This window comes from Atta cephalotes (assembly GCF_000143395.1).
Source record: "Atta cephalotes unplaced genomic scaffold scaffold00105, whole genome shotgun sequence".
Taxonomy (NCBI): domain Eukaryota; kingdom Metazoa; phylum Arthropoda; class Insecta; order Hymenoptera; family Formicidae; genus Atta; species Atta cephalotes.
In genome coordinates, this window is record NW_012130169.1 from 184,162 (window position 1) to 196,810 (window position 12,649).

At 29.4% G+C, this 12,649-nt stretch overlaps 4 protein-coding genes across 4 annotated transcripts in view; 2 read left to right on the forward strand and 2 right to left on the reverse strand.

Annotated features, from left to right (window-relative positions):
• Positions 1–2,478, forward strand: part of LOC105625041 — a 6,259-nt gene extending 3,781 nt beyond the window's left edge. The window contains exons 5-10 of the mRNA XM_012206384.1: positions 23–187; positions 273–461; positions 548–725; positions 784–1,121; positions 2,005–2,141; positions 2,328–2,478. Of these exons, the coding sequence (XP_012061774.1) occupies positions 23–187; positions 273–461; positions 548–725; positions 784–1,121; positions 2,005–2,141; positions 2,328–2,478 (1,158 nt within the window). The remainder of the gene's footprint in view (positions 1–22; positions 188–272; positions 462–547; positions 726–783; positions 1,122–2,004; positions 2,142–2,327) is intronic.
• Positions 2,479–2,488: 10 nt separating this feature from the next.
• LOC105625042 (ATP synthase subunit g, mitochondrial) lies at positions 2,489–4,925 on the reverse strand. Its single transcript, XM_012206385.1, has 2 exons — positions 4,886–4,925; positions 2,489–2,910 (listed from the first exon to the last, which is right to left on the reverse strand). Exons 1-2 carry the CDS (start codon positions 4,923–4,925, stop codon positions 2,651–2,653), a joined length of 300 nt encoding a protein of 99 aa, XP_012061775.1. The 3' UTR covers positions 2,489–2,650.
• Positions 4,926–6,092: 1,167 nt separating this feature from the next.
• LOC105625044 (dehydrodolichyl diphosphate syntase complex subunit NUS1) lies at positions 6,093–9,876 on the forward strand. Its single transcript, XM_012206386.1, has 4 exons — positions 6,093–6,393; positions 8,988–9,104; positions 9,392–9,638; positions 9,718–9,876. The coding sequence occupies exons 1-4, from the start codon at positions 6,093–6,095 to the stop codon at positions 9,806–9,808; spliced, it is 756 nt and encodes a 251-aa protein (XP_012061776.1). The 3' UTR covers positions 9,809–9,876.
• LOC105625053 (brahma-associated protein of 60 kDa) overlaps positions 9,802–12,649 on the reverse strand; it is a 5,367-nt gene continuing 2,519 nt past the window's right edge. The window contains exons 2-6 of the mRNA XM_012206396.1: positions 12,265–12,440; positions 11,598–11,943; positions 11,258–11,455; positions 10,889–11,147; positions 9,802–10,741 (exon numbers count right to left, since the gene is read on the reverse strand). Of these exons, the coding sequence (XP_012061786.1) occupies positions 10,335–10,741; positions 10,889–11,147; positions 11,258–11,455; positions 11,598–11,943; positions 12,265–12,440 (1,386 nt within the window). The 3' untranslated portion in view covers positions 9,802–10,334. The remainder of the gene's footprint in view (positions 10,742–10,888; positions 11,148–11,257; positions 11,456–11,597; positions 11,944–12,264; positions 12,441–12,649) is intronic.

Here is a 12,649-nt window from a genome sequence, read left to right on the forward strand (position 1 = left end):
ATATATATATATATATTTCCAGAGCATAAAAGACCGACCGAGATGTACGATTTCTGTAGCAAGCATTATCTATCATGTTGCAAAACTTCTTTCACGTGATAATCAAAAAATTTTCATTCAAACAGCCTTGCCATATATAGTGCAATGTTGTTTAGGACAGCAATTTAATGCACGTGTTTATAATCAGGCAAGTAAAATGTGAAACAATGATTAAAGTGCGTGTGTAAATGTATATCTCATTGATTTCATTCATTTTAATTTTTTTTGTCTAGTTCATTTTGACACAACTGTATGAATTAATGAAAACAAATTATGGGGATAATAGTATATCAGATTATAAAGGTATATATCAAGCAGCTGTGATTGGTTTGCAACAAGAAAGTTTGACAAAAAATTCATTTAGAATACAGGATGATTTTTATTTTTCCAATTTTCATCCGTTCAATGATTACTGCTTACAGGTACATGTAAATGCACGTTTATCTTCAAGAATTGAATTATTTGTAAATATTGATAATGTATTAATTCATCATTTTGACGTTTATAGACGATTTATTATCAATTGCCGCGTTTGACTAATGTAAATTGTGACGAATGGATTAGTCCGGACGTGTTTAAAGACTTAATGTTTATGGAAAACGATTGTCATCCTCTACAACTTTGTAACACAGGTTCATTTCTGACTAAAAGTACATCTTCCGTATATTTGACAAAATCTTTTGCAGGTAATAAATTAAAACGGTAACAAAATGTTGCATAAGATATAAAATAATTACGTTACAGGTGATACACATGGCGATTCATTAGAAAATAATGTTGAAATTTATATGGAAGGTTTGAATGATATTCAGAAAAAAATCGATCCATCAAAGTCTACAGGTTTATGTGGTGATATTTTCGAAATAATAAATGAATTCATATTTTTGCAAGATACACAGTTGCAGGAAGGGCTAATAGTTGTAGCTTCTTTTGTCGATCGACCACCGAATTTAGGAGGCATCGCTAGGACATGCGAGATATTTGGAGTTAAAGCACTAGTCGTTGCGAATGCAGATTGTGTAAAGGACAAGGAGTTTCAGTATCTCAGTGTTTCTGCTGATAAATGGTTAAATATCCTGCAGGTACTTGCATAGTTTATTTCTCAAATCTATATTTAAAAAATTACAAATAATGACTTTCTGCAATTTGGCATATAAACAATTTCAATTTTTTTTTTAATTAATACACAGTCTTTAGCTTTTGAAAACATATTTTTGCTTATTTACCAGTATTATCTCAGATTATGTTTCAGAAGCAAGAAACAAATTCTTTGAATTAATATTTAAATAGAGTAAATAGCTAATTACTGACAATGTCCCAAATATTACAATTCGATCGATCTTAAAACTCCTGAATAGTCACCACAACCATATTTAATCGTGACGTCAAAAGCGAGAAATGACGCATTAATTTTTATGTGTATTTGTAAATAAGACATTTGAAGAACAAGAAAAGTCACATCGAGTCACTTTTTTTAAATGAAACATTTTATTTTTTCCAGAATCTAATAACCTTGTGAGCTTTTCAAAAAAAATTTAATAAGTTTTCTTTTAAACCAGTATTATACTTATTGAGAGTTATTAGGCTTAAGTAATTAGCATTACCCGAGTGCCGGTATTAGCATTACCCGAGGTGTCCGACCAACGGCTAAAAAAATCTTGAATCTTGAATCTTCAGGATTATGACTTTGTAATAATGTGAATATTGTTCGGATAATATATGTCAAAATCAAGATTTGGAGATTGTTTCTCTTATTTTCATTTTTACGTATTTTCACCTCATTTCAAGATACATAATCGATCGCCTGACATCACAATCTGAGATAGTAATAGTGAGTAAACATGAGTCATAAAGATTTGAAAATATTAAAATTTTGGAATATTTATTTCTTTGAAAATTCTTTATTTATCAAGTTTATTGATCAGCTTTCTCGAAAAAACGTTTTAAATATTTTGAAATCCTTAGGTAAAGCCATATGAATTGCAGAAATTTTTGTTAAACAAGAAGAATACAGGATGGTCTTTAATTGGGATAGAACAAACGATCAATAGTACAAATTTGATGACAACAACATTCGAGAAAAGGACTATTCTCGTTTTAGGGTAATTAAATTTCGACTTATGAAAACTTTAAAGTCTTGAGAATATATTGGGTTGTCCGGAAAGTTCGTGCCGACTATCCTATATAATTTAATAAATGTATACTAAAATTTAAATCTGCGTTTCAATTTTCCTTCAACATCGGCATGAATTTTCCGGACAACCCAATAATTAAAAACTATTTTGTAGAAATGAGAAGGATGGTATACCAGCTAATTTCATACCACTTTTTGACAAATGTGTAGAAATACCTCAAGTTGGTGTAACACGATCGTTAAATGTCCATGTTACTGCTGCAATTTGCATATGGCAATATGCGAACCAACATATATTAAAATAATTTTTCTACATTTATAAGATATAAGATAATGTTATTAAATAAATGTATTTTCAACAAAACAAAAGATGTATTACATTGTAATATTTGTTGAAAGAAATGTTTGATTTATATTTTTATATATTTACGGGTAAGTCTAATTTATACAGAATTCTGTATAAAATTATACGTGTACTTATACATCATATCCAACAATATGTCGCTTTCCGATACATTCTCCAACAAAGAACCAGCAATATATTTCAATAGCTACTAAGGTATTTATGATACCTTCACGCACGGTAACATCACGATAACGCCCAGTCCGTGCAGAATGGATCAATTGTGAAAATCCACTACGAATTGCAGAGACGTCTTTTAGGGTGGGTGGCGTCAGTTCTACTTTGGCATACTGCAACCATACTTGTAGTACAGGTTTTGCGTAATTAACACCAACTGCAATTCATATATATTATTTAGTTTTATTTAATTCTTTAAATATAAATCTCATGTGTACATACATACACATACACGCGCGCGCGCATATGTATGTGATACAAATAATCAAGCTATAATGAAAATAAAAATTTACATTTTTTGTAGCAAAAGATTTTAAATACACTATATATACATACATTAACTTTTCTTGTCATCATCATTATAAATGATGATAACATCATTATAAATCAATATAAATTAACAAGAAATTTTAATTAAATTGAATTTTAATTTACTTAAAATGTTGTCTTTTGCTACATACACATATAATATATGTAATTACAGAAATGCTAAGTTAATTTCTTTAATTTTTGCAATATGAGATATGAAATATTTCTTGTGAAAGAATTAGGTAAATTTTCAGTAAATTTAAAAAATATTCGTGTTCTTATATTTGTATTTTTCAAAATTTATTCTTAAAGACTGTGTTCCGAAATTGACTGCCAATATTGAAAATCTATGATGTATGTAATATAAAGCTGACAGTAAATTCGGAACACAGCTAAAGAAAGGAAGATTTTAAATTAGGGCCGTTTTTCGATTATAATGAAAAAATTCCAAGATATACAAATTATACATTATATTAAACTACTCAAGTATGGACTCAAATAGTATATTGTTTATCTTGGGGAAAAGTCAGAAACATGAGAGAAATCGTGATTAAAACAAATAAATATATCATTTATGCAAAAATATCTTATTTATAGAAAAAGTAAGAAAAAATAAAATAATTGAGCAATGAGAATCGTAATATTTAAACTCGCAGACGCTTCTTTTTGAGAAGAAAAATACTGCAAGACGTACAATTTGACGAGCATAATAGTATTTTATTATAATTTCTATATTGAAGGTGTTAGTAAGAATAGAATAATACACAAACACATTATAGACGCTTTTGACGCTAGTAATCATTCCATTCTTGTTGTTTATCAAAGAGCAAGGATAAATGATAGTTGTAAGCGTTATGAATTAGTGAAATGCAACATTCTGACAAAATATGAAGCTTATTCTACAACGTGCTTTTTGTTGTTTTCTGCTTTTTGCTATTTTTTACATCTTGTCTTTTTGCTTCTTATCCAGATTTTTGTTTTATATTTGAGATAAAAATTAATGAACTTTGAAAGAAGAAACATATAACAAGAAATACAATTGTCGATAAAACGCAAAGGAGAAAAAAACAAGAAATAGAAAACAAAGAGCACATTGTAGAATAGGCTTGAAAAGCATTATCATTGTTTTCTTAAAATACTTATAATATCTCTATTATGTGTTGCTATCATACATCCTGAAAAAATATATATTTATTGAAAAAATTCTATGTAATCATTTTTTAGACCTAAATCAAGAAATTTCAAAGGCAAATTTTTCCATGATCCTTACGTATCTTCAAGATAAATGATATACCATTTGAATTCACTTAAATAACCGTTTAATATGATACATATAATTTGTATATCTCAGAACTTTTTTATTTTGGCTGAAAATTCTTAACGTTTTTTTTTAAATTGTTTCATGTGGATTTAGAATTAATGTAGCTGCTTATCTTTCTGGAGGTATAATTTTTCCTCATGTAACTTTTTCCTTAGAGCAGAAATATAAAAACTGGAAATTTATTTTGATATATTTACATACATAAAAATGTTACATGATTCGAAAAATTTTGTACTTGTTCAATCTTGATTTGTTGAAAAAACATAATCTCAATATAAAATTTAATTGCCAGACAGGATTTAAAGATTTAACAAGACATTTAATACAAAGAATCAACAAAAAAAAAGAAATTTTATTGCCTTAGGTTTACGTGCGTAATTACTTGACAAAGTTAATTTAATATGAAATATTACATAATACGGTGCACGAATTACACGATCAATTCTTGCTTGAAATAATTATATGATAAATGTATAATGACAGAATTTTAAAATATCCGTACGTTTTACCAATTCGGTCGATTTTGAAACAAACTGTGCCATCATCTGCTTATTTTATCTCTTGAGAAAGAAATAAACGGATCCTGTCAGACGTCAAAGTTAAAGACGATCTACACTGTATCGCAAATATCGCAAGCCAATATCCGCCATACAATACACCATAGTGGAAGAAAACAGGTTAGACAACTTAAGGCTAACGGCTATTTTCACATTAGAGGTGGAAGTTATCGATAGTGGTACCGTTCGATTATGCAATAGTTTTTTTTAAAATAAAATATCGATATATCGATATAGTCCTATCGAAAATTTTTAAATTATTATTATTTAGTATTACGTTATAGGTTAAAACCAAAAACCTGAATAAATTCTATTGTATTTTATATATTAGAGAGAAACCTGAGAGAAGACATGATGACCCAAAACCTGTAATCACAAAATACTGCCGCGCATTACTGCCTTCTGACAAAGGATGCAAACTACATAGCAACGTCCAGGTTTATATAATTGTACTACATTGTGCTATAAATCAAATATTGATTTATTATCTCCAGCTTTGAAAAATGAATGATGTACCCTAAGAAAAGTGGACGTTGCTATGTAATTTACATTCATTTTGTCAGAGGGCAGCATTTTGCAGTTTCAAGTTTTGAGCCATCATGTCCTCTTTTAGGTTTCTCTCTAGTGGAAGTATTACACATTTAGTTTTAAATAATTTGCTAGGACTAGTAATCTCGTAAAGATTTCTGAAAAATGAAAAAAATAGATAACCAATAATTCCCGCTATATTTTGCGCGACTATCGTATGACTATCGATAGCAAAAAAATCTATCGATATATTAAATTAAGGTTAGATTGTCGATATTATTGGTAGTTGCTATCGATAGTTTTCTATTCCCTACTTGTATTCTTACACACCTTTTGATTACATCATAGATCCCTTTCATCATAGAGCCTATAGTCTTTGAAACGTTTGATGGACCAGTTAGAAGAAAGAATTTTAGAAACTGATCAATGAAAAAACGTTAAAGAACGTTTGCAACATCGCGTTGACCATATTCTTATTATAGGCTCTCTACATTACATTGCTTACATCCTTGTAGGCGTAGTAAGTTGTGACTTTATATATAGCCAAGTATTTGATAATTCACGTCAGTTTACGTCCGATTATGCTGTGCGGTGTAGACGCGGCAGCGGAAGCGCGTCAGCAGTATGGATGCATTTCTTTCTACACTGTTAGTGCTCTTACATCTTTTATGTAAGTTGCATAATGCGATCTGTGACGCGTGCAATGCGGTGTATCGGAGATGCACGAAGCCCTGGTGGGCGAGCACGACGGCGGAGCTCGACACGTTGGCCCGCTCGTTTGATAGTACAAACAAGATACCCAGGCACCTGGTGATTATATTCGGACGTCTCGGACTATGTGATGAGTCTGTTCTAGACTGTGTGCGCATAATTGGATGGTGCATTTCACTTGATGTACCTTACATCAGCTTCTTTGATCGTAATGGTAATAAAATACGATTCGAATTAATATTACTATATCTATTACATGAAATCACCGCGAAATGAAATTCAAAAGAGAAAAGAAAGCGTTTTATGTGTATATTATAAGGGAAAGGGGGTAAGATAACCAAGTAAGTAAGGTAACAAATTGTTAATAATTAATAAAGAGCAGACTCATTGCTTAACTCATTAAAGGTTTTAGAATACATAATCTATTATATATATAGTTTGAATTCAATATAATCACAAAATTATATTAAGAAATACATTTTTCATGCATTCGCATGTAATTTTGTAGTATTTGTGTATAAAGAATGACACAGTTATAGTAAATACTTTTATTTTTTAATATAATCGCAATATTGTGTAAACTAAAAGCGAATAAAGTAACGCGTTAATATTTTTTTATTTTTCACATTGCAATAGCTTTATTAATTAAATAAAAATATACGATAATCGTGGATAAGATAACGAATGTTGTACCTAATCATCTAAACTTGATTGCATAGTGTGTATCAAACTTAGGCGTGACTCAAATGGTTAAAAATTAATTATTAATTCGTTGATATTGATTACTTACTTATAAATTTTATTATATACAATTTATCAAGTTCATCATTTTTAAATAAAGTATTATATTATTAAATATATAAGGAAAGTTGTGTGTCATATTATTCACATTAGCAAAATTTCACAATAGTGGGGCACAAATTCAAAAAATACAAATTTACTGCTATAAGAATACAAATTCTCTGCTGAAGCAGTAAATTTGTTTTTAAAGCAGTGAACCACTTCTGTGACAGGAAATCTGAAGTATTAATTGTTGAAGTTGATGATTATTAATATCTTGATAGTTATAGGGCAGAGTGATACTTTTTTCTTATCAAATCTTTATTTTTACGCGAAAACACATTCAATTAAATTTTTTATTTACGAAATTTATAAATTTTATAAATGTTTCATTTTGTTCATATATTTTTTTAAAACTCGTAATATATTGAAATATATAAACGTATCATAACGAATCTTTTTCTGTTCATAAAAAATTTATTTGTACTCTTCGTTATCTTACCCATTATTAATAGTCATTTTACTCACATATAAAATAAATTTGCAATATGCTGTATTCGGACAATTAGTTTCGTGACTGTATATACAGTAAGTGCAAAAAATATTTGTACAGAGAAAAATGTTTTTTAAAAAACTTTATTTTTAAAAAGTAAATATTATCTAGCGAAAAATGATTCATTGAACTGATGTCGACCCGATATCAGTACGATGATTTCAACATCAATTCCTAAGTTCGGCGTTTAATTGACGATTATTTCTTGTTGGGTAATTAACAATTTATTCATAAAGAATAAAATAGACTATATGTTTCTTAAAATTATATATACAAAAAGGATGTGTATTAATTATGTATTATTTATATAATGAATACATTCTGTCCTAACATAAACAATCAAGCTTCGCATGTATTCCTGATTTTAGAAGCTAAATTTGTTGAACGAACTTTTTGAGCATTCAAACAATACAATTTTTAATTTCCGATTATTTTTCAGATGACATATTTTTTATAATTAATACATCTTTCTCGTATATATAATTTTAAGAAACATATAATTTATTTTATTCTTTATGAATAAATTGTTAATTACCCAACAAGAAATAATCGTCAATTAAACGCTGAATTGACATCAAATGAAATCATACCGATATCGAGACGACATCAGTTCAATGACTCATTTTTCGCTGAATAATATTTAGTTTTTAAAAATAAATTTTTTTAAAAAACATTTTTCTCTGTACGAATACTTTTTGCACTCACTTTATATACAGTCACGAAACTAATTGTCCGAATACAGCATATTGCAAATTTATGTTTATTGTGTGTGTGTGTATGTGTGTGTGTGTGTGTGTGTGTGTATGTGTGGTGCACGCGCGTGTGTGCGTTTACATTGCGAATTTAATAAGTATGCTTGTAAAATCGTGTAAAATCGATGTGGTAAAACGATATCGTATTTTGACAACTTTAACTGATATTCGTAATTTGCTTTTAAATTTAACCTTCGCGTTAAAAACACGCGTGTAACCTCTGGAATTACACGTGCGCTGGTTTTATAGAGGGAATACAGATAAAATTGATTTTTTACGTTTCGGCTTTCTAAAATATTTCTTCAGTATCAATATAAGATATCAAGGCATTTTTTTTCAAAAAAATGTGGAGGATACAAACGGGAATCGCTCAATGCCGGTGAAAAGCGCGGGAAATGTAAGTTTTGTGCAAAAATATAACCACCACTTTCAACTGTAACAAATGTTTTCATTTTATTTGCAAAAAATATTCGATGATAACTTTTTATTTACAATAATTGTATTGATTATTTGCAATAATTGTAATATGATTGAAAACGAATAAAGCATTTTTTTGTTTTTAAGATATCCGATTATATCCAGATATTCGGGAGATCGTGTATAAATAAATTAACATCATACAAAAAAACATATTATAATTTATGAGAAATGATATTTTTCAATTTAAGAACAATAACAAACAATTATATAAATTTCAGTTTCCGATTTATTGTTTTTTTTTAGGTTTCTTGAAGAAAAATGAATTTATTCTTAAAGAAGAATTCGCGAAAAAGCGACCTGATCTAATAGAGTGTATTACTTGGAATCCACATGCAAAGGCACGTCAAAATGGAGTAATTGGTAGAGTATACTATTTTGTGTTTTACTTCAATAATCTTAAGAGCATTCTACGATAAGTTGCAAACACTCAAATAGTAGCATCCATAATGATTATTGGCGCGAAGCATTATGATAGGCGATGGGTTAAAAGTAACGATTCGTTACTTTTCTAAGTAACATTAATACTTTTCATATTATTTTTAACGAAAAGTAACTAAAAATAAACGAATAATGCGTTACTTTTTTGAGGTAACATTCCCAACTCTGAGAAGTATTTCTAATTGTGCGACTGCATGCTTTAATTACAGAAAGCAAGTCAAAAATAAATGTATCGTTACTATCGGATATAGATAATAAAGGAAAAATAGCAACATTGACGCAGTCATTAGCAAAAATTGTGTCTTCGGGGAATCTTGATCAGGAAATTACGATTGAATTAATCACCGAAGAGTTACAAATAAAAGGGATGCCTGATCCTGATCTTGCTTTAATATGTGATTACTCTTGTTCCACGCATGGTGTATTACCATGGCACACAAGAACGACAGAATTTTTGTAAGTTCATAAGAAATATCTGTCAATAATTTACAAAAAAAATCTTATTTTTTAAAACTAACAATTTCATTTTTTCCAGAATGCTGCCGCTGTACGTTAATATTCCAGTGAAAGATTTCACATGTCTATTGGGGAAGTATAACAAATGTGTACAACGGCATGGTAAATAACATGTAATTTCTTATTTATACAAGAGATATCGCGTTGCAGTAAGAAGAAATAAATTATCATAAAAACTGAATTTCAAATATGATTATTTTACATATTCTATAAGTGCAAAAATCAATTTTTGTGATATACATAAATATTATAAAAAAAGATCATGCATTAAAAGAACATACATTGTACAAGATATTTCAAAGAAAAACTATGCATTTTCCATTGATTCTTTCTTCAGTTTATATAGATCGATTTGATATTTGAATTTTGAAATTTGATTGTAAATGTGATTGTTATGTAACTACAGATGTAGAAACAGCAATTTGTCTCATTAAATTTTTATTTTCACATAGGCGTAAAATTTTTTTTTGCATAATAAATGCAATCTTTTCGCATAATCTACATTAATATTACAAATATGTTTTGAAAGATAAACCACAATAGCGTTACATGTAATAATTATAAAAGCGAACATTTATGAATATCTTACATAGCTTTATGATAAAATGGTCAAATATAGAATTTTTAATAATAGTTTTACGAGTTTCTGATACCCAATGCTTGCTCCAATTCTGCTCGTTTTTGTTGCACTTTTGTATAAAAGTAACGACACACAGCTTCCTGTGCCCAAGGCTGATAGTAAAATTCAGCTCTCCGTTCTTCTTCCGGATTCCCAACAACGTCAGTCATGGTCTTCAAATCTCTAGTCTGAGAGATGATCCACTTATTGATAAACTGTTGCGGATCTTTAGCGAAACTCAGAAAGAATTCACGATTGGTCTTCAATTGATTAATTGTCTCGACGGTTTCATGAATCTTATTATCCAGACTTTGGATTTCCTGCTGACTCGCAGTTGATAGCAAGAAATTATTCATTTGCGTCTTTAATGTATCGTCTACTTCTACATCGATGTCGTAACACGCGGTTTGTTTTGTTTCTGTTCCTGAATAATATAAATTTTTATATCAGATGTTCATAATGAGCTATAAAGTAAGTAATTGCAATGCAATATATATTTCACTTATAAAGTCGCCTCTAAAATAATATTTATTCTAAAATAATATTTATTAAGATAAAAGTTGCACCTCACCTTCTACGCTTATAACATGATTTATCACAATGGGATCAGGTGGATGTAATAATGGATTCAGTCGTTGTGGTATCTCAGCGAATTTCATTCGTGGGCAGGCAAATATCTGTTCCAAGTATTTATCACAGTTAATAAATTCTCTCTCGTGACTGTCTTGGAGCTTGTGCGTTTTTATATATTGCCAAAGCGCGGATATGATGACGGGTCGCGTTTGCGTATGTACGCCTAATAATCGCGCTAATCTTGGGTCCAATTTAAACTGGAATGTAATTAACAGAAATTAAATTTAAGATTAATACAAATAGACTAAATCAATTGTGATAAATTACTTGTGTAACAATTATCGATTAATTTATGTAAAAGGATTACCTGTAGTGGTTGATAATCAAGAAGAAGAAGGATTGTACAGCGAACATTCTTGTCACCTGGTCTTTTAACTTGAAATCCATCGGTTTCCTGAGTAGTCAACGTGCGATGCCACTCGACCAAATGATTATCAGGACCATAGAGATCTTTGTCCAATTCTATTACCAAACTTTTGAAGAAAGATGAGAACTTTCGTTTTACCTGTGAAATTAATATAGTTATTGTTGAATATACGTATTTATATATGAAATATTTATACTTACAAATTGGATTATACACACATATTTATTTACTTGTTTATTAGTAATGTAATTATATTTCTTATTCCGTTCTACTATTATACCTTATTGGGATCATTTTTAGTATCATCTAAAAGACGTCCTTCTACTCTAAGTTCCCAAGATGCTACAGATCCTTCTTCTCCTTCACCCGCCTCTTTAGCCGGATAAAATGTGTTTGAGATAAAAATACGTAATTTTCGCTTCTGCTTCATTGGACGCTTCAAAGCTTCCTGAATATCGAGACGTTTTCGCATTATAGTTGCATCCAACTTTCTTTCGAATGCCAATAAGTCCATATAAGCTTGCGACTCTGGTACCAAATCACGCACTTTTTGAGGCAATATTTTGTCTGCCAATTTCTTCTTTTTCTTTGATGTGGAATGTGAAAAATCACTGTTCCAAAAATACCTAAATGAGTTTATTCGAAAACCATAGACACAGAAATTATAAATAATTCTGTAAGCCGTGAGTTGCAGTGGTTAAATCCCTAACAAAATTTGGTTTCAATAAATAGAAAGAGTAGAAATATCAAGTTATAAGTAGCAATAATACATATACAAGTTATATATATGAAAAAATAAAAGGATAAACATGCAAGAGTAAGGATGAATAAAAAACAGAAAGTAGTCAATTATTAAAATATCTAATTAACAAAGAAATACACAATTTACATACAAAATAAATATAAAGCGTTTGTCTTAAGTTTAAATTTCTCCAGATTATACTTACGGTTTTTGCTGGGACATAGGAATACGTTGATCTGCACTTCTTTTTCCAACGGGTGGTGTAGGCATTGGGCCCTGACGCATATTTGAGTAAGGTTGGTTTGGTCTCATTATTCCACCTGGGCCAGGCCCAGCATTACCCATTTGTGGTGGCGGAGTAAATCCAGATCTCTGTTGCATCTGCGACAGAAAGTCATATATGTCATCCAGGCACAATTATATGATATCAATAAAAAAATTATACAATTTCCATTGTAATCGTTGTATAATTAATCAAAAAATATATTATTTGGAAAACTATGGCTGAATCATTTTCTGTATTCGATTGTTTAATCAAAAAGTAGCTCCATATATATATATATATATATATATATATATATATAATAATA

Excerpts from the sequence above, each read along its gene's own strand:
- LOC105625042 (XM_012206385.1), bottom strand. The coding sequence starts at position 4,925 with ATGGCACAGTTTGTTTCAAAATCGACCGAATTGGTAAAAC. Across the intron at positions 2,911-4,885 it reads ATCGACCGAATTGGTAAAAC|TTGGTGTTAATTACGCAAAA; the intron begins GTACGGATATTT and ends TATGAATTGCAG.
- LOC105625044 (XM_012206386.1), top strand. The coding sequence starts at position 6,093 with ATGGATGCATTTCTTTCTACACTGTTAGTGCTCTTACATCTTTTATGT. Across the intron at positions 9,105-9,391 it reads ACGTCAAAATGGAGTAATTG|AAAGCAAGTCAAAAATAAAT; the intron begins GTAGAGTATACT and ends CTTTAATTACAG. Across the intron at positions 9,639-9,717 it reads ACAAGAACGACAGAATTTTT|AATGCTGCCGCTGTACGTTA; the intron begins GTAAGTTCATAA and ends CATTTTTTCCAG.